This window comes from Babylonia areolata, chromosome 23 (assembly GCF_041734735.1).
Source record: "Babylonia areolata isolate BAREFJ2019XMU chromosome 23, ASM4173473v1, whole genome shotgun sequence".
Classification (NCBI taxonomy): Eukaryota; Metazoa; Mollusca; class Gastropoda; order Neogastropoda; family Buccinidae; genus Babylonia; species Babylonia areolata.
The window spans coordinates 6,528,786-6,552,950 of record NC_134898.1 but is presented as its reverse complement, the minus strand read 5'-3'; the positions used below and the strand labels follow the sequence as shown (position 1 = coordinate 6,552,950).

The 24,165-nt window shown below is 45.9% G+C and overlaps 2 protein-coding genes across 8 annotated transcripts in view; one reads left to right on the top strand and one right to left on the bottom strand.

Annotated features, from left to right (window-relative positions):
- LOC143298353 (uncharacterized) overlaps positions 1-17,048 on the top strand; it is a 29,270-nt gene extending 12,222 nt beyond the window's left edge. For 2 of the 3 annotated variants that reach the window (XM_076611241.1, XM_076611239.1), the window contains exons 8-12: positions 947-1,090; positions 2,482-2,593; positions 5,136-5,189; positions 7,889-8,032; positions 10,367-17,048. In XM_076611241.1, the coding sequence (XP_076467356.1) occupies positions 947-1,090; positions 2,482-2,593; positions 5,136-5,189; positions 7,889-8,032; positions 10,367-11,868 (1,956 nt within the window). In that variant the 3' untranslated portion in view covers positions 11,869-17,048. The remainder of the gene's footprint in view (positions 1-946; positions 1,091-2,481; positions 2,594-5,135; positions 5,190-7,888; positions 8,033-10,366) is intronic. The other variant, XM_076611242.1, reaches the window with a different exon arrangement.
- Positions 17,049-18,285: 1,237 nt separating this feature from the next.
- The window catches only part of LOC143298352 (uncharacterized), a 40,572-nt gene continuing 34,692 nt past the window's right edge, over positions 18,286-24,165 (bottom strand). For 3 of the 5 annotated variants that reach the window (XM_076611234.1, XM_076611236.1, XM_076611237.1), the window contains one exon: positions 18,287-23,814. In XM_076611234.1, coding sequence (XP_076467349.1) covers positions 23,734-23,814 — 81 coding nt within the window. In that variant the 3' untranslated portion in view covers positions 18,287-23,733. Of the gene's footprint in view, positions 23,815-24,165 lie in introns of all 5 variants that reach the window. The other 2 variants (XM_076611235.1, XM_076611238.1) reach the window with 1 other exon arrangement.

Sequence of the window (24,165 nt, the reverse complement as noted above, 5' to 3'; positions counted from 1 at the left end):
AACAGTGTAGTGTGTATAACTGGTTGGTATGTCAGTATTACGGCAGTATATGAACAGTATAGTGTGTATAACTGGTGGTTTTGTTGGTATTTGGGCAGTGTATAAACAGTGTAATGTGTATAACTGGTGGCTGTGTCAGTATTAGGGCAGTGTATAAACAGTGTAGTGTGTATAACTGGTGGCTGTGTCAGTATTAGGGCAGTGTATAAACAGTGAAGTGTGTACAACTGGTGGCTGTGTCAGTATTCGGGCAGTGTATAAACAGTGTAGTGTGTATAACTGGTGGCTGTGTCAGTATTGGGGCAGTGTATAAACAGTGAAGTGTGTATAACTGGTGGCTGTGTCAGTATTAGGGCAGTGTATAAACAGTGAAGTGTGTACAACTGGTGGCTGTGTCAGTATTCGGGCAGTGTATAAACAGTGTAGTGTGTATAATTGGTGGCTGTGTCAGTATTGGGGCAGTGTATAAACAGTGAAGTGTGTATAACTGGTGGTTTTGTCAGTATTAGGGCAGTGTATAAACTGTGACGTGTGTATAACTGGTGGCTTTGTCAGTATTTTGACAGTGTATAAACAGTGTAGTGCGTATAACTGGTTGGTATGTCAGTATTACGGAGGTATATGAACAGTGTAGTGTGTATAACTGGTGGTTTTGTTGGTATTTGGGCAGTGTATAAACAGTGTGGTGTGTATAACTGGTGGTTTTGTTGGTATTAAGGCAGTGTATAAACAGTGTGGTGTGTATAACTGGTGGTTGTGTCAGTATTAGGGCAGTGTATAAACAGTGAAGTGTGTATAACTGGTGGTTGTGTCAGTATTAGGGCAGTGTATAAACAGTGTGATGTGTAGGACTGGTTGCTGTGTCAGTGGGGACTCTGCACTGAAAACAGATCTGAATACAATGAAGTTCCCTGCAGTTCCTAATGAACCAAGCGTGTTGGTGCAGGACTCGGATGATGAGGACAATGGGGAACTCTCTAGAACAACATCACCTGCCCCTAAGGATCGGGCGTCTACCTCGCCGGAGATTGGCAAACACTCTCCTGCACCTGAAGTGGTCAAGACTGAGGAGGAGATCCAGTTGGAACTGGTGAGTCAGTGTGAGAGAGAAGCAGAGAGGCAGCAGTGCTGGGTAGTGCTGTGGGAGGGAGGTGACATATGTGAGTGAGTCAGTGTGAGAGAGAAGCAGAGAGACAGCAGTGCTGGGTAGTGCTGTGGGAGGGAGGTGACATATGTGAGTGAGTCAGTGTGAGAGAGAAGCAGAGAGGCATCAGTGCTAGGTAGTGATGTGGGAGGGAGGTGACATATGTGAGTGAGTCAGTGTGAGAGAGAAGCAGAGAGACAGCAGTACTAGGTAGTGCTGTTGGAGGGAGGTGACATATGTGAGTGAGTCAGTGTGAGAGAGAAGCAGAGAGGCAGCAGTGCTAGGTAGTGATGTGGGAGGGAGGTCACATATGTGAGTGAGTCAGTGTGAGAGAGAAGCAGAGAGGCAGCAGTGCTGGGTAGTGGTGTGGGAGGGAGGTGACCACATATACCAGCAGTGTGTCAGTGCTGTGAGGTGGGTATGAGCACTGTTGTGACGACCATGATGTCAGTGAGGACCATGTTGTCAAGTGAGGACCATGTCAGTGAGGACCATGTTGTCAGTTGATGCCCCAACACTGCAGTGAGGACCATGTTGTCAAGTGATGCCTCAACACTGCAGTGAGGACCATGATGTCAGTGAGGACCATGATGTCAGTGAGGACCATGTTGTCAAGTGAGGACCGTGATGTCAGTGATGATCATGATGTCAGTGAGGATAATGTCAGGTGATGCTCCAACACTGCAGTGAGGACCATGATGTCAGTGAGGATCATGATGCCAGTGTGGACCACTGTGATGTCAGTGAGGACCATGATGACAGGTGATGCCCAACACAGCAGTGAGGACCATGATGTCAATGAGGACCATGTTGTCAAGTGAGGACCATGTTGTCAAGTGATGCCCCAAGACTACATACTCTAAATGCCATTCACAGGCCAGGTTCAGGTGGTGGGGTGTGTGTGCTTTTTCAGTGTTGTTGAAATTCACTGGATAATCTTTGCAGATCTGTATCACTTATGCTTAACTGATGGTTGGATTTAGTTTGAAAGGAGGCACAGAGGACAGCTGGTCACATTGTCACTGAAGTGTAGTGTGTGTGTTGGACACAGATGAAGTGAAACAGCTGGTTACAAAGTGTTGTGCGTGTTGGGACAGATGATGAAGCGAAATAGCTGGTCACAAAGTGTTCTGTGTGTTGGATGATGTTGATGAAGCAAAACAGCTGGTTACAAAGTGTAGGTACGGGCAGCCTTTAAAAAGAAAAAAAAAAGTTAAAACAACATTACCAGTAATTTGATTAACAGCTGGTCACAAAGTGTTGTGTGTGTTGGACAGATGATGAAGTGAAACAGCTGTCCTGGTCACATATTCACCAAAATGAACTGTGTTGGACAGATGATGAAGGTGAAACAGTGGATGATGGAGATCCTGCTGGATGTGACATCCTCCATGATCACCCAGGTGGCTCACCAGGTGTTTGACAAAGCCAAACAACAGGCCCTGAAAGGTAGGGCACTTCACTTGGTGCGCTCACACACACAACACACTACACACTACACACACTCACGCTGCACATACACACACACACATACGCTCATACTAAACCACACACACACACAAACACACACACACACACGCGCACGCACACACACACACACACACACACACACACACACACACACACACACACTACACACACACACTACACTGACACATACATACCACACAGACATGCAAAGACACAAACACACACACACACACACACACAGATATACATTTCACACTTTACACACATACAACACGCAGACAAACACACCACACACACACACACACACACACACACACACATACTACACTACTCTACACTACACTACACACTACACTGCATACATTCTACAACACATGTTTTAGTCACTACACTACATATACTTACAGTATGCACATACCACACATACGCATATGATCATACCACTCACATTCAACCCACTCCACCCCACACCACAACACACCACACCATACATATGCATTTGTGCATACACACACACACACACACTACACACTACACACACGCAAACACACACACACACACACATGCACACCTCCATGAAGACCTAGGTAGTTCAGCAGGTGTGTGACAAGACCAAAGTGCAGGCCCGCAAAGGTAGGTCTGTCTCAAGTTCCACACAGACACCACACACACCATGCAGGTATTGATGATGAACTGTAGCAGTGCTGTTTCTTTGTTTTTGAACTGAGTTGGAAATAAAATGATTTTTGCATTGTTTGGATGTTTGTTGTCTCTTTTCTACTTTTAGTGGATTTATTGCTTTCCTATTACAATATATGACCAACATCAAATTGCTAATGATTCTCTTTGTGGTTGACACGTGCTGGGTATTTCTGACCCACAGAATTCTGTCATGGTCGTTCATGGGCATATTTGATCATCTGCATGTGTGTACACATGAAGGGGGATGTGGCATTGGCAGGTCTGCACCTGTGTTAACCTGGGAGGTAGGAAAAATCACCCCTAACTCACCAGGTACAAAATGACGGGATTGAACCCAGGACCTTCAGATTGAAAGTCCTCAGGGCTGTCACACCCATCAGTTTTCTTGTCCTGTCAGGAATTACAGGAGTGTTATTAATCTGTTTAAAGAAGAAAAAAAGAAACATTAATTTTGAGGCCTACTATTTAATTAGCTGATGTAGAGAAATGACTGATGACTGATGGCGATTATGACGTGCACCTTCTCTGTTACTGTGATTATTACATGCAAGGCATCTTGCTTGTTAAACACATTTGTGGGTAGGGTTGAGTCTAAACAGCAGCATCTGTGTGAATGTGAGTGAATGTAAGTGTGTATGTGTGAGTACGTATGTGTATGTGCTTTGAGCATTTATATGTTTGTGTTGTGTGGATCGCGTTTGTGTGGTACATGTATGTGCCTTGAGCATATGTGTGTGTTATGTGGATAGAGTTGTGTGGGCAAACACAGCTAAACAGAGTTGTGTGGGCAAACACAGCTAAACAAGGGGAGGAGTGGAAAAGCAGAACTAACAAACATGGGCGGCCAGGAACAGGCATGTCAGTGTTGAAGACACGTTCACTGATTCCCTAAGACACACAGAGAGAGAGGATAAACGGGGTGAAGAAATGAAGACAGCTACCATTGGGAGCCATGCACTGGTCTATATGTTGACCTGTACCCATGTCTCATGGCAAACTTGTCAGTTTGAGGCTTTAGAACAGACTGTCATCCCATCAGATGTGTCAGAGATGATCTGGATGCTGTGCAGCAAGGGTGGTACAGAAGTACCAGTACTGACCCTGCTGTTTGTAAAATGGTGAACATTACAACAATGTAACAAAGTTCTTGTCTTTTGCATTCAGGACTGTAACTCCCACTTTCACTCGTATGTATAAGTGGGTTTTTATTTGGTAAGACTGTTTTTACCTTGCCATGTCGGTAGCCATACTTTGTTTATGCTGTGTGTGTGTGTGTGTGTGTGTGTGTGTGTGTGTCCATAAGCCATTGAATGCTGACAGATTATGGGATCTTTAACACACACAAGTGTTTGCAAGATTCATTAATGTTTGAGTGTTGCCAGATAAAATCACCAGACTAAAGCTTCACCCAAAGTGAAGGATCAGTCCATAGTGGAAGAAAGAGAGAAAAGTGATAGTTACAGGCTGAAGGAACACTGCATGTGATGTGTTGGTGCCCTGTGGCATCAGTGGATGTAGAGGTGTGTGAAAAATGTGGGGTGTCCAGTGGAGACAGGGGTGTGAGGGTGATGAGGTGATGGTGGTCAGTGTCCAGGTGAAGTGTGGGGATGGTGGTGGGGGTGGGGTTGGGACAGGGGGGTTGTCAGTAACCCACTCTGACTGTTTTAGTGGTTTCAGTGCAGGGAGGAGGCCCCAGCTGCTGGGGCCAGCAGTCCACACCTGCCTGCTGCTTACTGCCCATTTCACCTTTTGCTTCCTGTAGCTTCTTTTCCTCGCCTCTTTGATGGCCGCTCACTAATTTTGTCCTTGTCATTTTAAGCACCAGCAAAAGTCCTCACCAAGTCCTCTGCTTTGGCCTCTATCGGCGCACTGGGTAAGTAAGTGTGTGTGTGTCTGTCTCCCTTTGACCCTTATCAGCACGGTCGCACCCCCCTCAGTGCCTGGAACAGTGTCTCTCTCTGTCTGACCTCACAGGACAGAGAGAAACAGTGCTGACTGTCACAGGTTTCTAGGCCGGTCTCTCTCTGAGGCCATGCTGTCCAAAGAAAGGAGTCAGCTATCCATGGTCTGAAAAAGCCACAAACAGGAACAAATGTCCTCAGGGGTGCAAGTTGTGTTGTTGTTTTTTTATGTTATCCATTTTTAACACTTTGTGTGACATGATAGAGGAGTAGTGAAATCATAGCAGTTAATAAGGAACTGCTGTCCTACCTGCTGCTGTTACCTGTGACAAGTGATTGTCAGGTGTTCACTGCTTTTGTGATCCAGGTGGGAATGGTAGGGTCAGGATAGGAGTGGGCTGAAACTTAAGTGGATACAGTCTGAACAGTGTACAGTACCGATAAACTTTGCTGCTTTGCTGACTAGTTAGAAAGAAGCCTATAACTATAAATAGGTTTTGAAAAAACGTGCTGTTTTGCTGACTAGTCGGATACAAACCAGTAAATATGTATATATTTTTTTAGTTCACTAACGCATGGGAAGATGAGAGAAGTTGTCATTGGCTTTGGGCCAGTCACTTGCTTGCACCCCTGTGTACTGGTGTAGAAGAAGGCAGTGACCATAGTTTGTCAGGAAGCACACACTGCTGTGTTGAACTAACCTGGTGCAAGTGACCACGCTGAACAGGGTCTGCTGATCACACATCTCTCTGTCCTTTGTGTGTCAAGGTTGGGGGTGGGGGTGTGGTGTGTGAAGGTGGGGTGGGTGGGAGGGTATTGTGTGGAGGATGGGAGGAGGAGGGGGGGGTTATGTGTGTGAAGGTGGGAGAGGGATATGTGTGTGAAAGTTGGGGGTGGGGGTATTGTGTAAAGGTTGGGGGTGGGGGTATTGTGTAAAGGTTGGGGGTGGGGTATTGCGTGAAGGTTGGAGGTGAGGTATTGTGTGAAGGTTGGGGGGAGGGGGTATGTGTGTTAAGGTTTGGGGGGGGGTATGTGTGTGAAGGTTGGGAGGGGGGTATGTGTGTGAAGGTTGGGGGGGTGGGGGTGGAGTATGAGTGAAAGTTGGGGGGGGGGGGGGGTTACTGTGTGAAGGGGGGTATGTGTGTGAAGGTGGGGGGGGCATTGTGTGAAGGTTAGGGGTGGGGCTTGTGTGTGTGAAGGTTGGGGGGTGGGATGTTATGCATGTGGAGGTTTGGAAGGTGTGGTTATGTTGTGTGAAGGTTAGGGGTGGTTATTTGGGTGAAGGTGAGGTGGGTGTGTTTGTGGGTGAAGGTGGGATGAGATGTGTTTGGTGACTGTGAGAAGATAAAGTGTGAGGTTTTAGTGCTGTTCTGGGGCAGGGGTAGAGGCACAGAGCTGTGATAATGGGGTGTCAGTGTTGGGGCAGGGGTAGAGGCACAGAGCTGTGATAATGGGGTGTCAGTGTTGGGGCAGGGGTAGAGGCACAGAGCTGTGATAATGGGGTGTCAGTGTTGGGGCAGGGGTAGACACTCAGAGCTGTGATAATGGGGTGTCAGTGTTGGGGCAGGGGTAGAGGCACAGAGCTGTGATAATGGGGTGTCAGTGTTGGGGCAGGGGTAGAGGCACAGAGCTGTGATAATGGGGTGTCAGTGTTGGGGCAGGGGTAGAGGCACAGAGCTGTGATAATGGGGTGTCAGTGTTGGGGCAGGGGTAGACACACAGAGCTGTGATAATGGGGTGTCAGTGTTGGGGCAGGGGTAGACACACAGAGCTGTGATAATGGGGTGTCAGTGTTGGGGCAGGGGTAGACACACAGAGCTGTGATAATGGGGTGTCAGTGTTGGGGCAGGGGTAGACAGAGCTGTGATAATGGGGTGTCAGTGTTGGGGCAGGGGTAGAGGCACAGAGCTGTGATAATGGGGTGTCAGTGTTGGGGCAGGGGTAGACACACAGAGCTGTGATAATGGGGTGTCAGTGTTGGGGCAGGGGTAGACAGAGCTGTGATAATGGGTGTCAGTGTTGGGGCAGGGGTAGACACACAGAGCTGTGATAATGGGGTGTCAGTGTTGGGGCAGGGGTAGAGGCACAGAGCTGTGATAATGGGTGTCAGTGTTGGGGCAGGGGTAGAGGCACAGAGCTGTGATAATGGGGTGTCAGTGTTGGGGCAGGGGTAGAGGCACAGAGCTGTGATAATGGGGTGTCAGTGTTGGGGCAGGGGTAGAGGCACAGAGCTGTGATAATGGGGTGTCAGTGTTGGGGCAGGGGTAGACACTCACAGCTGTGATAATGGGGTGTCATTGTTGGGGCAGGGGTAGAGACACACAGCTGTGATAATGGGGTGTCATTGTTGGGGCAGGGGTAGAGACACACAGCTGTGATAATGGTATGTCAGTGTTGGAGCTGGGGCTGTGGTCAGAGTACAGGGTCAGGCATCACAACTGTCAGCACACATTGCTTTGGGATTCTTTCTTTTTTTCTTTTTTCTCTCTCCAAAATTGACTTTGTTAAGAGGGAAAAAAAAGTGCTGTGGGAAATATCCAAATGTGAGTAAAAATGTTATGTAGATGTGAAGGGGTAGGGGTGTGTGGTGGGATATTGAGAAGTGATGTGCCAAGTTGTGATGCATGAAGGGGAGGAGGCAGGGGTTGATGGGACAGGTGTATGTGGGCAGGACTTGGCTACGGGTCAGGGAGCTCTGACGAGGAGTCTGGAGACAGCAACGACAGCGACAGTGAGTCGTCAGCTCAGGGCGCCAGCAAGGTTGCCAGGAGCAAAGCACAGGACAAAGACAAGATCTTCAGTGATGAGGACTCTGGTGAGTGTAGGGGCTGGAGGGAGAGGGTGTCCTTTGCCTCACGCCCCTTTTCTTCCTGCCTTCACAAATCACATGGGTGCAAGACACCAAGCGTGTTTGATGCTAGAGTTTGGACATTTTTCTTGTTAACTTGGGTGGCAGGTGGGAGAAAGACGTAGGGGGGAAGCAGTGTGTGATGTGAGTGAGGAATGATGCACAAAGACTTTCCTTTCTTTCCAGCTGTGCCACCTTGTGGCTCTTCTGGTCTGTACATGTCAGGTGTGTGCCACGCCCCCTTTACCTTTTCAAGAGGTAATCAGCGAAGTAAGTGCTGACTTTCTGGATTGTGTCACTGAAGAGACTTACAGATATGCTTGAAAGGGTGGGAGGGCTGTGAATAGAGATCGTTCGGCCCAGTGTCAGATGCAAAGGGCAGTTGAGGATGGACAATTGTCCAACTACCATAACTCCTTACACACCCAGAACAATGGAAAGTGGGGGTGGGGTGGGGTGTTAGCTTCTGTCTGGACCCCAGCAGAGACCCTCCATGTTCTCTGTTGCTTTCAAACCTGTTCCCTCTCTTCATCATGGTATTGGGTCAGCATTTTATGTTGAACCCAGGGTCGTCCTAATAATAAAAATGATAATGAACAGCATTTGTATAACACATTTCTGTCTCAGTGTGCTTACAGTCACTCATTCACATGCAACCATGCCCCAAAATGACTGACTACACTTGACCATTCACACACACGCTTCTGAACAGAAAACAGCTCAAATTAACAGTGGAGAAAAAATTCACAAAAAACTCCTCTTAGAGCAGATGAGTTCTTAGCAGGGATTTGTTTGCTTCCAAAGACCAACAGGGAGCAAAATCCAGACAGTTGGAGCATGGAAACTATAAGTACTTTCAAGATTTTTTCCTGAGGACCAGAAGGTGGTGATTTGTATGTGAGGAGTGCTTTCAACAGGTATGGTGGAAGTGTCCCATCAAAAAGGTTGTGTGCAAGGACAGCCACTTAGTGCTTCTGACTGTGGAACTTGACTGGTGGCCAATGCAGCTCCTTCAGAAGTGGTGTAACATGACCGTGTTGACCTTTTCTCAGAATGAGCAGCACAGCTCTGTTTTCGCTCACTGTATCCTTGAAAGTTCTTTTGGTGTGAGTGTGGAGAAAATAGAGTTGAGCAGAAATCAAGACGAGGAGTGATGAAAGCTGCAACAAGGTGAGTGCATGAGGTTGCATAAAGAAATGCAATACTTGTCGGTTCAAGGAAACAAGGGCTATAAGCATTGCTAATATGTTTGAGCATGGGGAGAGTCTAATCAGTAGTGATCCAAAGATACACCATGGACAGTTTGAAGGGAATAGAGCTAATATCTGTATATTGACTGCCAGCGAGTCCCAGACGACAGGATGAACCAACAAATAAGACTTACCTGTGTTCAGCATGAGCTTGTTACTGTTCAGCCAGGCAAGTACCTCAGTTATATATTTCAGTGCCATGCTGAATAGAAAGGAAGTCACCAAGAGCAAGTGCTCTGTGACAGTTCAGTGTTGTCAGCAAATTTGTGGACGTTGCAGTTATGTGCAACAGTCACATCTGACAGTGGCTGAGAATAGAATGTCAAAAGGGACAGGGTCCAAACCTGATCCCTGTGGCAGCCCACACATGAGAGGTGAAGGAAGCAAGAGAATACCATCACCAGCAACAGAGCACATGCAGAAGATGAAAACCAGTCAAGGACTACACTACCAGTTCCAAAGGTGACCTCCAAGTGCTTGTGATGGATGGAATGATCCAGTGGTTGAATGCTGTGCTGAGGTCCAAAAACTACCGGTAACCTTGCCCATTGCTTTCACAGGGAGTCAGTTTGGGCTTCAGCAAATCTGCTCCTGGTCTGTCAGCTTCAGCCTGTTGCAGGCAGGGTGTACAGCCAGATAACAGTTCTTCCCCGATGGGTCAGACCCCAGGTTCTGCAGCTCCAGTAGCCAGTTGTAGCCGCTGTCCTAGCTGGGTTTTCTTTTTTTGGCCACTCTGTCCTGCCTAACCCTAGTTCACCCTGCAGTTAGAGGCCTAGCTGTCCTAGCTGGGGTCAAAGTTAAACAGGGTTGCCAGCGTACATGTATGGTGATCAACAAGGGGACATGAACTTTTTGAAGTCAGGTTTGATAGTCTGATGGTGAGCTACTTTTTGTTTTAGATTGACTGATGCAGTTCATATTTCCTGTTTTTGAATGATTTTATTGATACCTTTACCTCCCCACCCCACCCCTTTCTCCTCCACAGATTTTCTCATTGGTTTGTATAGTGAATCACTGAGCTAATGGTGTTATATTGTGTGCTTTGTTTCAGATTACAAGGCTGAACCTGAGGTTCCAGAATGCTTGAAAAACCCTCTGAGGGAAGCAGCTCAGCCGCTGTCCTTTAACAAGGAGGACACAACAATCCCAGGGATTGATAGTGATCAGGAGGGCAAGGGGGGGACAAAAGCCAAGGGGGAATGGGTAGAGCCTAAACAGGTATCCAGGGAAGTAGTTAAAGTAGACAGCAGTGAGAGCGAACAACACAAGGATTCCAAAAAACCCAAGTCCAAAGTGAAGAAAGAAGAGAGCACAGAGTCCAGCTCCTCAACCTCAGACTCCTCCTCTAGTTCTTCTAGCTCTAGTTCCAGTGACAGTGAAAGCTCCCCTGAGTCTGACTCCAATTCAAGGGGGAAAAAGAGGAAGAAGAAAACGTCCAGACCAGAGAAGAGTGAGAAAGGCAGGAAACAGGGAGACTCAGAGGAGTGGGTGGAAAAACAGTGGGACAGGAAGAGGAGGGAGGGGGCGGAGGAGGGGAAGGGCAGGAAGAGGGACAGTGTGGACACTGACAAGCGGCGGAAGAGGGATGGGGGTGAGAGGGGGAAGGAGAAGAGGAGGGAGGAGGGGGACAGCGATAGAGGGAGTGGAAGCAGGAAGGCAGACAAAAAGAAGCGCAGAGAGAAGGAAAAATCCAAAGACAAAAAGAGAAAGAGAGGGGAGAGCGAGGAGAGGAGAGGGAGTAGGGACAAGCGGAGCGGAGAGAGGGGCAGAGAAGGAAGCGGAGGTTCTGAACGGGGAGGGAGGAGGAGGGGGCAGGGGAGCACCAGTGGGGAGGTGGACAGTGAGGGTAGCTGGGGCAGACACAGGGAGGAGGGCTACCACAGGAGACGCTACGCCAGCTCTAGCCCAGAAGACAGAAGGAGCAGAAGCAGGGAGAGAGAGAGGAGGAGGAGGAGGAGAAGTGAGAGCAGGGGGAGAGAGGGGAGACGGGGCCGTAGTGCTAGCAGGGAGAGGTATGAGGAGTATGAGCGAGCCAGTCGCAGCCAGAGTAGAGACAGTTATAGCGAGTCTCGAACCCGTGGTCGCCACAGGGACCGGGCAAGTCGCAGTAGGTCTCGCGATGAGAGAGAGCGGGGCGGTAAAGTCTCCAAGCGCTCTGATACCAAAAGCAAATCACGTAAAAGGAGGAGGTCAAGGTCAGGGTCATCTGGCAGCGAGCGGGGAGGGCGACACCGGAACAGCAAGGACTCGAACGTCAGACATGGTTCCAGCAGAGACAGTCATGGTGATGGGTACGAGCGCAGTGGTAAGAAGTCCAGAAAGCACAAGAGTAGATCCAGGTCCAGGTACGTTTCCTTCTCCCTTTCTCCCCTCCTTGTGTGTGTGAGTATGTGTGTGTGTGTGAGTATGTGTGTGTGCGTGTGTGTTTGTGTGAGAAAGGTGGTGGTTTGTTGGGTTGCCTTTGTTGAATTAGAACAGGCAGCACTGACCACCACTGAAATGGTTAGTGTTGAATTAGAACAGACAGCACTGAAATGGCTAGTGTTGAATTAGAACAGACAGCACTGAACACCACTGAAATGGCTAGTGTTGAATTAGAACAGACAGCACTGAACACCACTGAAATGGCAAGTGTTGAATCAGAACAGACAGCACTGAACACCACTGAAATGGCTAGTGTTGAATCAGAACAGACAGCACTGAAATGGCTAGTGTTGAATTAGAACAGACAGCACTGAACACCACTGAAATGGCTAGTGTTGAATCAGAACAGACAGCACTGAAATGGCTAGTGTTGAATTAGAACAGACAGCACTGAACACCACTGAAATGGCTAGTGTTGAATCAGAACAGACAGCACTGAAATGACTAGTGTTGAATTAGAACAGACAGCACTGAAATGGCTAGTGTTGAATTAGAACAGACAGCACTGAAATGGCTAGTGTTGAATTAGAACAGACAGCACTGAAATGGCTAGTGTTGAATCAGAACAGACAGCACTGAAATGGCTAGTGTTGAATCAGAACAGACAGCACTGAACACCACTGAAATGACTAGTGTTGAATCAGGACAGACAGCACTGAACACCACTGAAATGACTATTGTTGAATCAGAACAGACAACACTAAACGCCGCTGAAATCACAACTGGGAGAACACAAGTCAAAGACCCATCAGAGGTAGAACCCAGAGTTGAGCATGCTTGGAGCTCAAATGGGAAGACTGGGATCACCTAGTCGAGGGTCATCCACTTCATGGATGTGTCAATGAAAGTGCTGCTGACCAACACTGCAGGTGTCTGGCTCAGTTGATGTTGGAACACAGTGTGATGAAGAATGGAATATGGTGTGATACAAACAGTACAGCCTTGTTACATTGTTCCAAACCTCAAGAGACCTCCATTGCAGTATTGTTTTCATTCTGATCGTCAAAGATAGAAAGAAAAAAACAACACACACCATACTTCTGTGGCCTTTCATTCAATGCAAATGATGGGACGCACACGAAACAAAGAAGAAGCTATTGATATTTCTCTTGGACTGCTAGGGCTAGAGACTTGACAGGTCAGGTGTGACAGAGTGGGGCAGTTTGGATAGGTGGCCTGGGGATTGTGATGCTGACTTGGTGCACTTTAGACTGGAAAATAAAAGACAGCCTGTATGTGTCAGAATGGTGGTATCAGTGTGCTATGATTGCGTGGGTTGGTGACACTGTCTTTGTATCTTTTTTGGGGGTTCAGTTTTGTGAGTTCCATAATCCAGACAGAAGGTTAGAAATTTGTGGACATAGTTGTCCATCATATACACCCTACTACATTTGCTGTGAAAAAAAAGGAGACGTATGACCTTAGCATAAACCCAACATTCTGTTAAAAAAAACTGTTTTGTTGCACAAATGTTTGTGCTTCAGTTATAATGTGTATTTAGTCTTTTGACCGACATATTAAAACACTGTACAATGGTATATTGTGGGTATTTTGACTGACATACTCAAACACTGTATAAAGATATGTTGTGGGTATTATGACCCACATATTCAGTGTATTCAAACACTGTACAAAGATGTAATGTGGATATTTTGACTTACTTATTGTATGGAGATATATTGTCTCAGTTTTTTTTTTAACCCAAATATTCAGACACTACAAAGATATATTGTGGTCTTTTGACCCACATATTCAAACACTGTGCAATGATATATTATGGGTATTATGACCCACATATGCAAACATTGTAAAACAATATATCGTGAGTATTTTGACTCTCTTACTCACTGTACAAAGATACATTGTGGGTATTATGACCCACTTACTGTACAAAGATATATTGTGTTCTTTTGACCCACTTACTCAAACACTGTACAAAGAGATTGTGGGTATTTTGACCCATATATTCACACATTGTACTATATATTGTGGGTATTTTGACCCACATAAATTCAGACTCTGTACAAACGTATATTGTGTTCCTTGACCCACTTATTCAAACACTGTACAAAGATATATTGTGTGTATTTTGAACCACATATTCAAACATTTTACAAATTTATGTCTGTCTTTTGACCCACTTATTCAAACATTGTGGAAAGCTACATTATGGTTATTTTGACCGACTCGGACACTGTACAAAGATTGTCTCAGATTTTTGACACACAATTTCAAACACTGTAAAAGATGTATTGTGCACTGGGTCTTTTGACCGGGTTATTGAAACACTGTAGAAGGATATTGTTTTTCTTTTTCTCAGTCTTTTGAGCCATGCATTCCAACACTGTACAAAGAACAAGAGGGATTTAACTCTGAGCGTGGCCAGACAGCACTGCTCACTGCTGGAAGTAGCCCTGTACAAAGAGCAAGAGGTTTAATAACTCTTGTGACCAGACACTGGACTGCTCACTGCTGGAGGCAGAGTGACACTGGGTGTGGCACAGTGAGAGGGCAGCCCACCACTGACAGGATTTTATTTGTCTAAAATCACAAATGTGGATAGACCCATTAGACGTTGAGCAAAAGAATGAATGAGGACAAGGAACACGGAAGACAGAGAAAACCCAAAATAGCAACTAACCCCAAACCCCTTTCCTTTTCAGGATGAAGTACACGGAAGTAGGTTTGTGTGTGTGTGTTGCCTTGGACTGTGTTGGTGTTGTGTGGAGGAAGAAGGGTGGCGTGTGAGTGTTTCAGTGTGGCGGTGGTTTGGCCAACTGCTTGTCTGCTTGCAGGTCCCCCTCACTGCGGAGACGGTGAAGCCAGGCTGCCACCAGCAGTTTTGTTTGATGCTGGTTTGTAAAGGGTTCTTTTGGTGCACCAGTCTGATCTTTTGAGTAGTACATCGATTCTGTTATCACTGAGAGACATTCACGTGCATCTTCCATATGTTGTGGGTACTAAGCTCGCATGGGGAAAGAAGGAAAAATGGAGAAAGGTGTGTGTGTGTGTGTGTGATTCAGATCAGTAGGTGTGAAGGGAGGAAAGTGGTTCAGTACATATACTGCCTGATGCACTGTGTGCACAGGCTATGACTGTGTAGTCATGGTGAACATATACCCAGTCACAGAACCATTCAGAATAGTGAAGTGACCTTGGAGATTGTACAGCTTCCTTACTTGGAACACAGTGTCAAAAATCTTCTTACAGAAATAGGAGGGATGATATAGTTACCATATTTGGGACCTAGTGTGGGACCTTATTTCATGGAAAGAAGAGGGTTGGTATTGGATAGGTACTGCAGGACTAACACTGTGCCATTGCACTATCTGTTGGCACTTGGAATACATAGGATAGACATTACCTGCATAATTTGTTTTTCTAACTTTCTGCATGTGTGTGTATGCATGGATGTGTGCTCACATGTGTTTATGTCCCTGTGCTGGCATGTGTGTATACTGAGGTGTCAGGCAGTAGGTCAAGGGGTAAGGGAAATGATTAGGGAGGGGCAGATGGAGAACTGGAGACAAAAGAAGGGGTGCCTGTGTGGCTGTATTTCCCACATTTTCTGTTTTGTGGAGTCCTTTAGAGGGAGCTAACCACATTAGCAAAATTGAGTTGGGATCTTTTGGTGTTTTTTTTTTTTATATGTATGTTTATTGGACTACTGCTTTAAGACTGTATGGTAGGTTTGTGTGTGGTCAAGGAAAAAAAAAAGGGATGTTCTCAATGGACCCCCCCCCTCCAACCCCCCTATCATGTGATGTGTGGTATTTGTTGATTGTGTGTCTGAGACAGTTTATGGTATGTGTTGATGGTTTGTCTGAGACTGTTTATGGTGTGTGTTGATGGTGTCTGAGACAGTTTATGGTATATGTTGATGGTTTGTCTGAGACAGTTTCTTTATGTGTTGGTGGTGTGTTTGAGACAGTTTATGGTATATGTTGATGGTTTGTCTGAGAGTTTATTGAATGTGTTGATTGTGTGCCCGAGACTTTATGGTATGTGTTGTTGGTTTGTCTGAGACAGTTTATTGTGTGTTGATTGTATGTCCGAGACTGTTTATGGTATGTGATGATTGTGTGTGAAACTGTTTATGGTATGTGATGACTGTGTGTCAGACTGTTTATGGTATGAAGTGACCAAGTGTCAGAGACTGTTCATGGTATGTGATGTCTGTCAGGGATTGTTTATGGTGTGTGATGACTGTCAGAGACTGTTTATGGTGTGTGATGACTGTGTCAGACTGTTTATGGTATGTGATGACTGAGTGTCAGGGACTGTTTATGGTGTGTGATGACTGTGTGTCAGACTGTTTATGGTATGTGATGACTGTGTCAGACTGTTTATGGTATGTGATGACTGTGTGTCAGACTGTTTATGGTATGTGATGACTGTGTCAGACTGTTTATGGTATGTGATGACTGTGTCAGACTGTTTATGGTATGTGATGACTGAGTGTCAGGGACTGTTTATGGTGTGTGATGACTGTGTGTCAGACTGTTTATAGTATGTGATGATTGAGTGTCAGACTGTTTATGGTATGTGATGACTGTGTGTCAGACTGTTTATGGTATGTGATGACTGAGTGTCAGACTGTTTATGGTATGTGATGACTGTGTGTCAGACTGTTTATGGTGTGTGATGACTGTGTCAGACTGTTTATGGTATGTGATGACTGTGTCAGACTGTTTATGGTATGTGATGACTGTGTCAGACTGTTTATGGTATGTGATGACTGTGTGTCAGACTGTTTATGGTATGTGATGACTGTGTCAGACTGTTTATGGTGTGTGATGACTGTGTGTCAGACTGTTTATGGTATGTGATGACTGAGTGTCAGACTGTTTATGGTATGTGATGACTGTGTGTCAGACTGTTTATGGTATGTGATGACTGTGTCAGACTGTTTATGGTGTGTGATGACTGAGTGTCAGACTGTTTATGGTATGTGTTGTGTGTTTGAGACTGTGGGTGTGTCAGACTGTTTATGGTATGTGATGACTGAGTGTCAGGGACTGTTTATGGTGTGTGATGACTGAATGTCAGACTGTTTATGCTATGTGATGACTGTGTGTCATACTGTTTATGGTATGTGATGACTGTGTGTAAGACTTTATGGTATGTGTTGTGTGTCTGAGACTGTTTATGGTATGTGATGACAGAGTGTCAGGGACTGTTTATGGTGTGTGATGACTGAATGTCAGACTGTTTATGCTATGTGATGACTGTGTGTCAGACTGTTTATGGTATTTGACGACTGTGTGCCAGACTGTTTATGGTATGTGATGACTGTGTGTCAGACTGTTTATGGTTGTGATGACTGTGTGTAGACTGTTTATGCTATGTGATGACTGTGTGTCAGACTGTTTATGGTATTTGACGACTGTGTGTCAGACTGTTTATGGTATGTGATGACTGTGTGTCAGACTGTTTATGGTGTGTGATGACTGTGTGTCAGACTGTTTATGGTATGTGATGACTGTGTCAGACTTTATGGTATGTTATGACTGTGTGTCTGAGACTGTTTATGGTATGTGATGACTTTGTGTCAGACTGTTTATGGTATGTGATGACTGTGTGCCAGACTGTTTATGGTATGTGATGACTGAGTGTCAGAGACTGTTTATGGTATGTGATGACTGAGTGTCAGAGACTGTTTATGGTATGTGATGACTGAGTGTCAGACTTAAACCCTCTTGGAACGCTTTGGTTTTGTCAGGGGAAGGTTGGCTGGAACATGTGGAGGGAAGTAGAGTGGGAAGGGAGTGGGAGGGCAAAGGATGATTTCAGTGACAGTGGTAGGTTGTGTACATGCACTGATTGCTGTCCTGCAGAAATGCTCTTGCTCTTCATAAGACCGAAAAGGTAGTGACTTTTTATGGGAAAAGGTCAAGTATGAGATGCTCCTGTCGTGTTTGGAGAGTAGTTTGACAAAAACAACAACATATGGTTCTCATATGGCGCAATCTCCCCATGTGATGGACTCCTAAGTGCCCCATGCACAATGACATATAAGGGCACATGAGGAAATAGAACACACACACACAGAACAAGCTCACACGCACATGCACGCACACACACACACACACACACACAGAGTAAACTAACCCACCGCCACTATTTGAAGACTTTGTTAGACAGGAGAGAGGAAAAAACAAACAAGTGAATCTGAATGAACTGCAATGGGAGAAATGGATGTAGTGCTAGGTGTCAGGTTGTGTGTCGACGTCTGTGGAGTGAGTGGTCCAGTGTGTGTTAGGTTGGCTGCATCTTCCCCCTTCTTGGTTCACAAAAGTTATCTTTCATGCCATACAAATACCACTATGCTTTGTCAGAACATTTTTCATGTCATACAAATACCACTATGCTTTGTCAGAACATGCTTTGCATGCAGTCTTCAAGTTAATTTTATCAGGACACTTTTGAATAAAGAAATATTAAAGATTCTTGGGGTTTGTGTTTATGGGAGACAGGATGGTTTGAGAGAATGCAAGCCTTCATTTATCTTTCACTCCCAAACCACTCAGCCACAGGAAACACCAAAACAACCATGTCAGAGTAACTGGATTTCTTTATTTTATTATTATTTAAAATTGCATAATTAGTTGCCAACCACTTCTGTGTGGCACTGGCATATTACATTGAATACACACACAGTGTGCGAGTAGTAAATATACAGAGCACAGTTCAAGTATTTAACCAGTAGAGTGCCTATAAGACGTCAGCTGACCTACAAAAAGTATTGCCATAGTGCCTATAAGACGTCCTCCAACGTCCTGCATATGTTCCAAATTTTCCTTTATTGGAGTTTGGTTCAATTCACATAAACGGACTCTGAACAGTTAGTTTGATGTGTCTGGATTATAAAAATACTATTTAAATGAACATTCATCAGGTAGAAGACCCCTTTCTACTCAATAATGATTTGCTAACCAACCACGTGATAAATGCATGGAAAAGGGGGTGGTTATCATGTGCAAGAAAATGTGTTGAAAACTGTATCCAGTAAAGCAAATAGTCGCTGTCAGCAGATTTACACAATTCTGAAAGCTCTGCCTGTGATTATGGACAGCTTTTGTGATGGAGAAGATCTCTCTTGTCTGATGATTGGTTTGAAAACGAAGGTTATTGACAACGACAGTGATAAAACTGACTGCCCATTTGATGGTGGTAATGCAGTCCGTCCATCCAATCAGACAGCGTTTTTGAACAACTGGCTATGACTGACAGAATATGTGCAGCGAGCGTTGGAAGAAGGGGAGGAGAGGAAGAGCAGTTGTGTAAGACGATAGGTCGAATGCCAGCCAGAGGTCAATGACCTAGGGGGCGTGGCTTTTGGGAAGAGTGTACTCACATTTCAAAGCAGACAGAAGGGAATTGACAGCTGCCAATGCCCCACAATTTTCATGAAACGCAGGGCTGAACCTGCACTGGCTGTGAAACACATGCTTTTTGTTTTTAACACTTTTTTTTTTTTTTTTTTAGCTGGATCACTTGTTTGAAGAGGTGGCAAGCTGGAAGGTGTCAACGTCATCAAAGAACTTCACCCTCTCACTTGCAAACGCTCTTTGTTGTCAAAAAGCTTGCCATCTCAGCTTCTGAGACCGTGATTGACCTTTTAATGGCTTTTATGTTGACTTTACCCACCTTTGTCATTGTTGGGGCAGTGATTTACTTACATGTCTGCACAAGCTGTAATTTGTTTTCATAAACTTATAACCTGTTTTAATTTCTTCTACAGGTATAATCTGACAATAGGCATGCTATTTCTTGCTGTATTTTGTTTCTTTTCTTTATGGATGTCATTATGTAGAGGTGGAAATAGACTTTTTTGTTGTACAAAAATTATCTTGACTTTACATGCCTGAACAGTTACCTACAATCGACCTAATTGTGAAAAAAAAAAGTCCAGAAGCAGAATCTACCATTTTCCTTCACAAAAACATTTACTTTCTTTCTGTATCGCCCGTAACTTTTGTGCTAGAATTTTTTGTGATTAATTACCCCCAAATCCTCAAAATTCCCTGGCAAGGGGAGAGCACTTTAAAAAAATTTTTTTCTGGCACTGAACTGGTTAAAGGATGATTAGAGTGACATACTATGTGATATCCTGCACTCTCTGCTCCACTTCCATCTGTTGGCTCCTTCACACACACCTTTCAGCCCGCTGAAAGCAAGGAGGAAAATGAAAAGGTACTTAAAAGGGAACGGCTTGATCTGGAACAAGACTGAAGCTGAGCAACAAGTTCAGCCATTTCCTTTCCCAATGCCTCATCACTGTTCCCCAGAGGGGGGCTGGCCCAACATTCAGAGTGAACTGCCACAACACGTTCTGCAAACAATGACACTATTTTTTATTCTTGTATTTGGCAGTAGGGGAAACATATTCCTTTTTTTAAATTCTCAAAGAGGGTGTGTTTCAATTTAATTCATAAAATGGTATAATACATTTAGATTTATAAATGGTTTTGAATTTTTAAATGTTTGGCAATATACACAGGGATCAGTCCATGCTGCTCCAACAGTAATAGGACAAGTTCATCACAATGGAGAAATAGACCCATACAATGACTATCAAACTGTCAATGATTCCAACAGAGGCACACCACATGTCCATGTTGACTGGTGTGTGCATGCAGAAGTAAATGTGGCGTCAGTGTGTGTGGGACAGGAAAAGGTGCAGTGGAGAACATGTACAATTTATGATGCAGTGAAGAACACGTACAATTTATGTACAATCTATGATGCAGTGAAGAACACGTACAATTTATGATGCAGCAAACGTGTAGGATTCATGTTTATTCTGACCTAGAGACGAGAAGAAAAGCTGCCCACATGAGGCCACCAAGACAGCCAGTCACAGACCCCAGCTGACATGCCTCTCACTCTTTACCCCACACTATCACAGCAACATCTGTACACCACCTCCTGTCTTCCTCTTTGCTGCTCTCTTCTATCTTTCCCAGTACACTACCGTGACAGATGGCCACACTCGCACCAAGATCAGCCATCACTATCATGACATATGGCCACACCCCCACAAAAATGAGCACTAAACTGTTTTTGGTTATACAATATGAAGAAGACATTGACAGTGGTCATACCCAAAGAAAAAGAAATTGTGGTCAGCACTTTCTACACACACACAAAGCAAGGGGTTGTCAGTACATGTTCAGGTGACTGCCCGTTAATAAATGATTACATTAAAATGTGAAAAATAATACTTCAAGCACAACGTCTACTGTACATTCACCAGTGTGTGTGATGGGACATTAAACAAAGTTCCTCCATGACTGTCCCTGAATGGGTGGTGCACTGGTATCTCCCTGCAGTGTGCACCCTGGACAACCCCCTGCCCCCTCTTCCCATGGTATCTCCCTGTCTGCTGTGTGCACACTGGACACCCCTCTTTTCCCATGGTATCCCCCTGCCTGCAGTGTGCACTCTGAACACTCCTCTTTTCCCATGGTATCCCCCTGCCTGCAGTGTGCACTCTGGACATGCACCCCTCTTTTCCCATGGTATCCCCCTGCCTGCAGTGTGCACACTGGACACGCACCCCTCTTTTCCCATGGTATCCCCCTGCCTGCAGTGTGCGCACTGGACACGCACCCCTCTTTTCCCATGGTATCTCGCTGCCTGCAGTGTGCACACTGGACACGCACCCCTCTTTTCCCATGGTATCTCGCTGCCTGCAGTGTGCACACTGGACACGCACCCCTCTTTTCCCATGGTATCTCCCTGCCTGCAGTGTGCGCACTGGACACGCACCCCTCTTTTCCCATGGTATCTCGCTGCCTGCAGTGTGCGCACTGGACACGCACCCCTCTTTTCCCATGGTATCTCCCTGCCTGCAGTGTGCACACTGGACACGCACCCCTCTTTTCCCATGGTATCTCGCTGCCTGCAGTGTGCACACTGGACACGCACCCCTCTTTTCCCAGGCATCTTCACCCACGCCCTCTATCATGGGTTGAAAAACGTCACGACACACATCTAAAGCTTCCTTGCTCTTTCCACACAGGAGCACAGATTGCAGAGGACCCTTGATTTTCCTACAGAAGCAGTGTTTGGAATGACCTGAGAACATGTACATCATGGGAAAAGTGTTGGGTAAGTGACTATCGGTCAGCACTTGGTCACTTGCTGCTCTGCATAGGCTCTCTTTCCCCAAAACCAATCCATAATTATAAAAAAAAAACCCACAACACCCGCACTTGCTCGCACTCTAAAATTCCTTCATTAAGATTTGGCCCAGCAAACTATACAACTGTAACATATGTTAGCTAATAAATATTTTAAAAACATCCGTTGATTTTATGCACGACTGACTGAACTTAAAACACAACTTTCTATACATGATCAATCACTGAGTGCAGAAAACCGAGGACACAGAACTGTGTGATCACTGCCCTTCTTGGTTCTGTCTTTAGCTATGTTGAATGTCCATGAAGCTCATCGTCTGCAATGTTGAATATCCACGTAGCTGTGCACATTGAGTCCCCTCTGACAGGGCTGTCCCTGACTCCACTGTGGATCACCGGCACTGCAAGGACACTGGACTGCTCTCCTGACATCACCCGGTCATTTCTACCACACTGACGGACAGCACTACCACTCACCACAGCCACACATCACTACCACTGTGACGTCTCTACCACTACCAGTGACTAACATATTCCCGTATTTACCACAGTGACATGCCTACCACTACCCACTGACATATTCCCCTATTTACCACAGTAACATCTCTTCCACTTACCACAGTGCCATGCCTACCACTACCACAGTGACTGAAACAGCCCTACTGCTTACCACAGCAACACATACCACTACCAGTGACGGAGAAACCCCTTTCATTTTCCAGTTACACATCCCTACCACAGTGACACATCTCTACCACATCAGTGAATGACAGCAGACACATCACTACCACAGTGACATCTCCCACTACCACAGTGCCTGGTGCATTTCCACCACTACCATACTGACATCCATACCACAGCAATTGACTCATTTCCACCACTACCACACTAACATCCATACCACAGCAATTGACTCATTTCCACCACTACCATACTGACATCCATACCACAGCAATTGACTCATTTCCACCACTACCACACTAACATCCATACCACAGCAATTGACTCATTTCCACCACTACCATACTAACATCCATACCACAGCAAGTGACTCGTTTCCACCACTACTATACTAACATCCATACCACAGCAATTGACTCGTTTCCACCACTACCACAGTGACATCCATACCATAGCGACTGACTCATTTCCTGTGACTGACACATCCCTGCCACTTACCACAGTGACACATCACAAGCACAGTGACACGTGACACCACAGTGACTGTCACATGGTGATGAGCACTGACCCAGACTCCACCCCTCCCCTTACACCCTCTGCGCACACACACACACACACTGAGGAACCTGCCACCAACTAGCCCGTCAGTCCCAGCAGCTTGCATCCCTCCATGTCACTCTGACCTCTGGATCTTCCACACTACTGCTGTGTGCAGCCCTCAACACCTGTCTTTCACACTACTGCTTCATGCTGGGCAGTGGACCCTGCCCTCAACACTACGTCTACTGACACAGCTGAACACTACACACACACACACACGTCAAAGCATAATACACGATACAGGTAGAAGGGAGGATATTTTATCAATGAACACCAAATGCTGTGGAGAGCGGAGGTTTGGTTTTCAGTTCAGAGACCAGCAATGGTCACTGCTGCTTCAGTCTGATATCACCAAACACACAATATTGCTGCTGTAGGTATGTCACTGTGTGGGGGAAGGACAGACTGCTGCTTGCTACTCTACACGGTCGGGGGCACACACACTGCCACCCCAACCAGCACTCACTCCGCCCCTCCCACACAACTAGGTCAGTGAGGTGTTGTGCTGTACAAGGATGAAGGGAGACGTCGGGGGTGTGGGGGGTGTGTGTGTTTAGGTGGGAGGTCAGGGCAGTTGTGGATCCTCCATGTAGTCAAAGCCTCCATCCATCTGGGAGATGCTGTGGTCCTCCGTCATGTCCTCAAACTGCACACATAATACATAGGTCACACATCATGTCAGTCATCTTCCCAGGCCACACCCACCACTGTCTGGTCATGTCTGTCATCTTCCCTGGTCATGCCCACCACTGCTAGGTCCTTCAGTCATCTTCCCTGGCCACGCCCACCACTTAGGTCATGTCAATCATCTTCCTTGGCCATGCCCACCATTGTCCGGTCATGTTAGTCATCTTCCTTGGCCATGCCACCACTATCAGGTCATGTCAGTCATCTTCCTTAGCCGTGCCCACCACTGTCGGGTCCCGTCAGTCATCTTCCCTGGCCACGCCCACCCCTATCAGGTCCTGTCAGTCATCTTCCTTAGCCACACCCACCA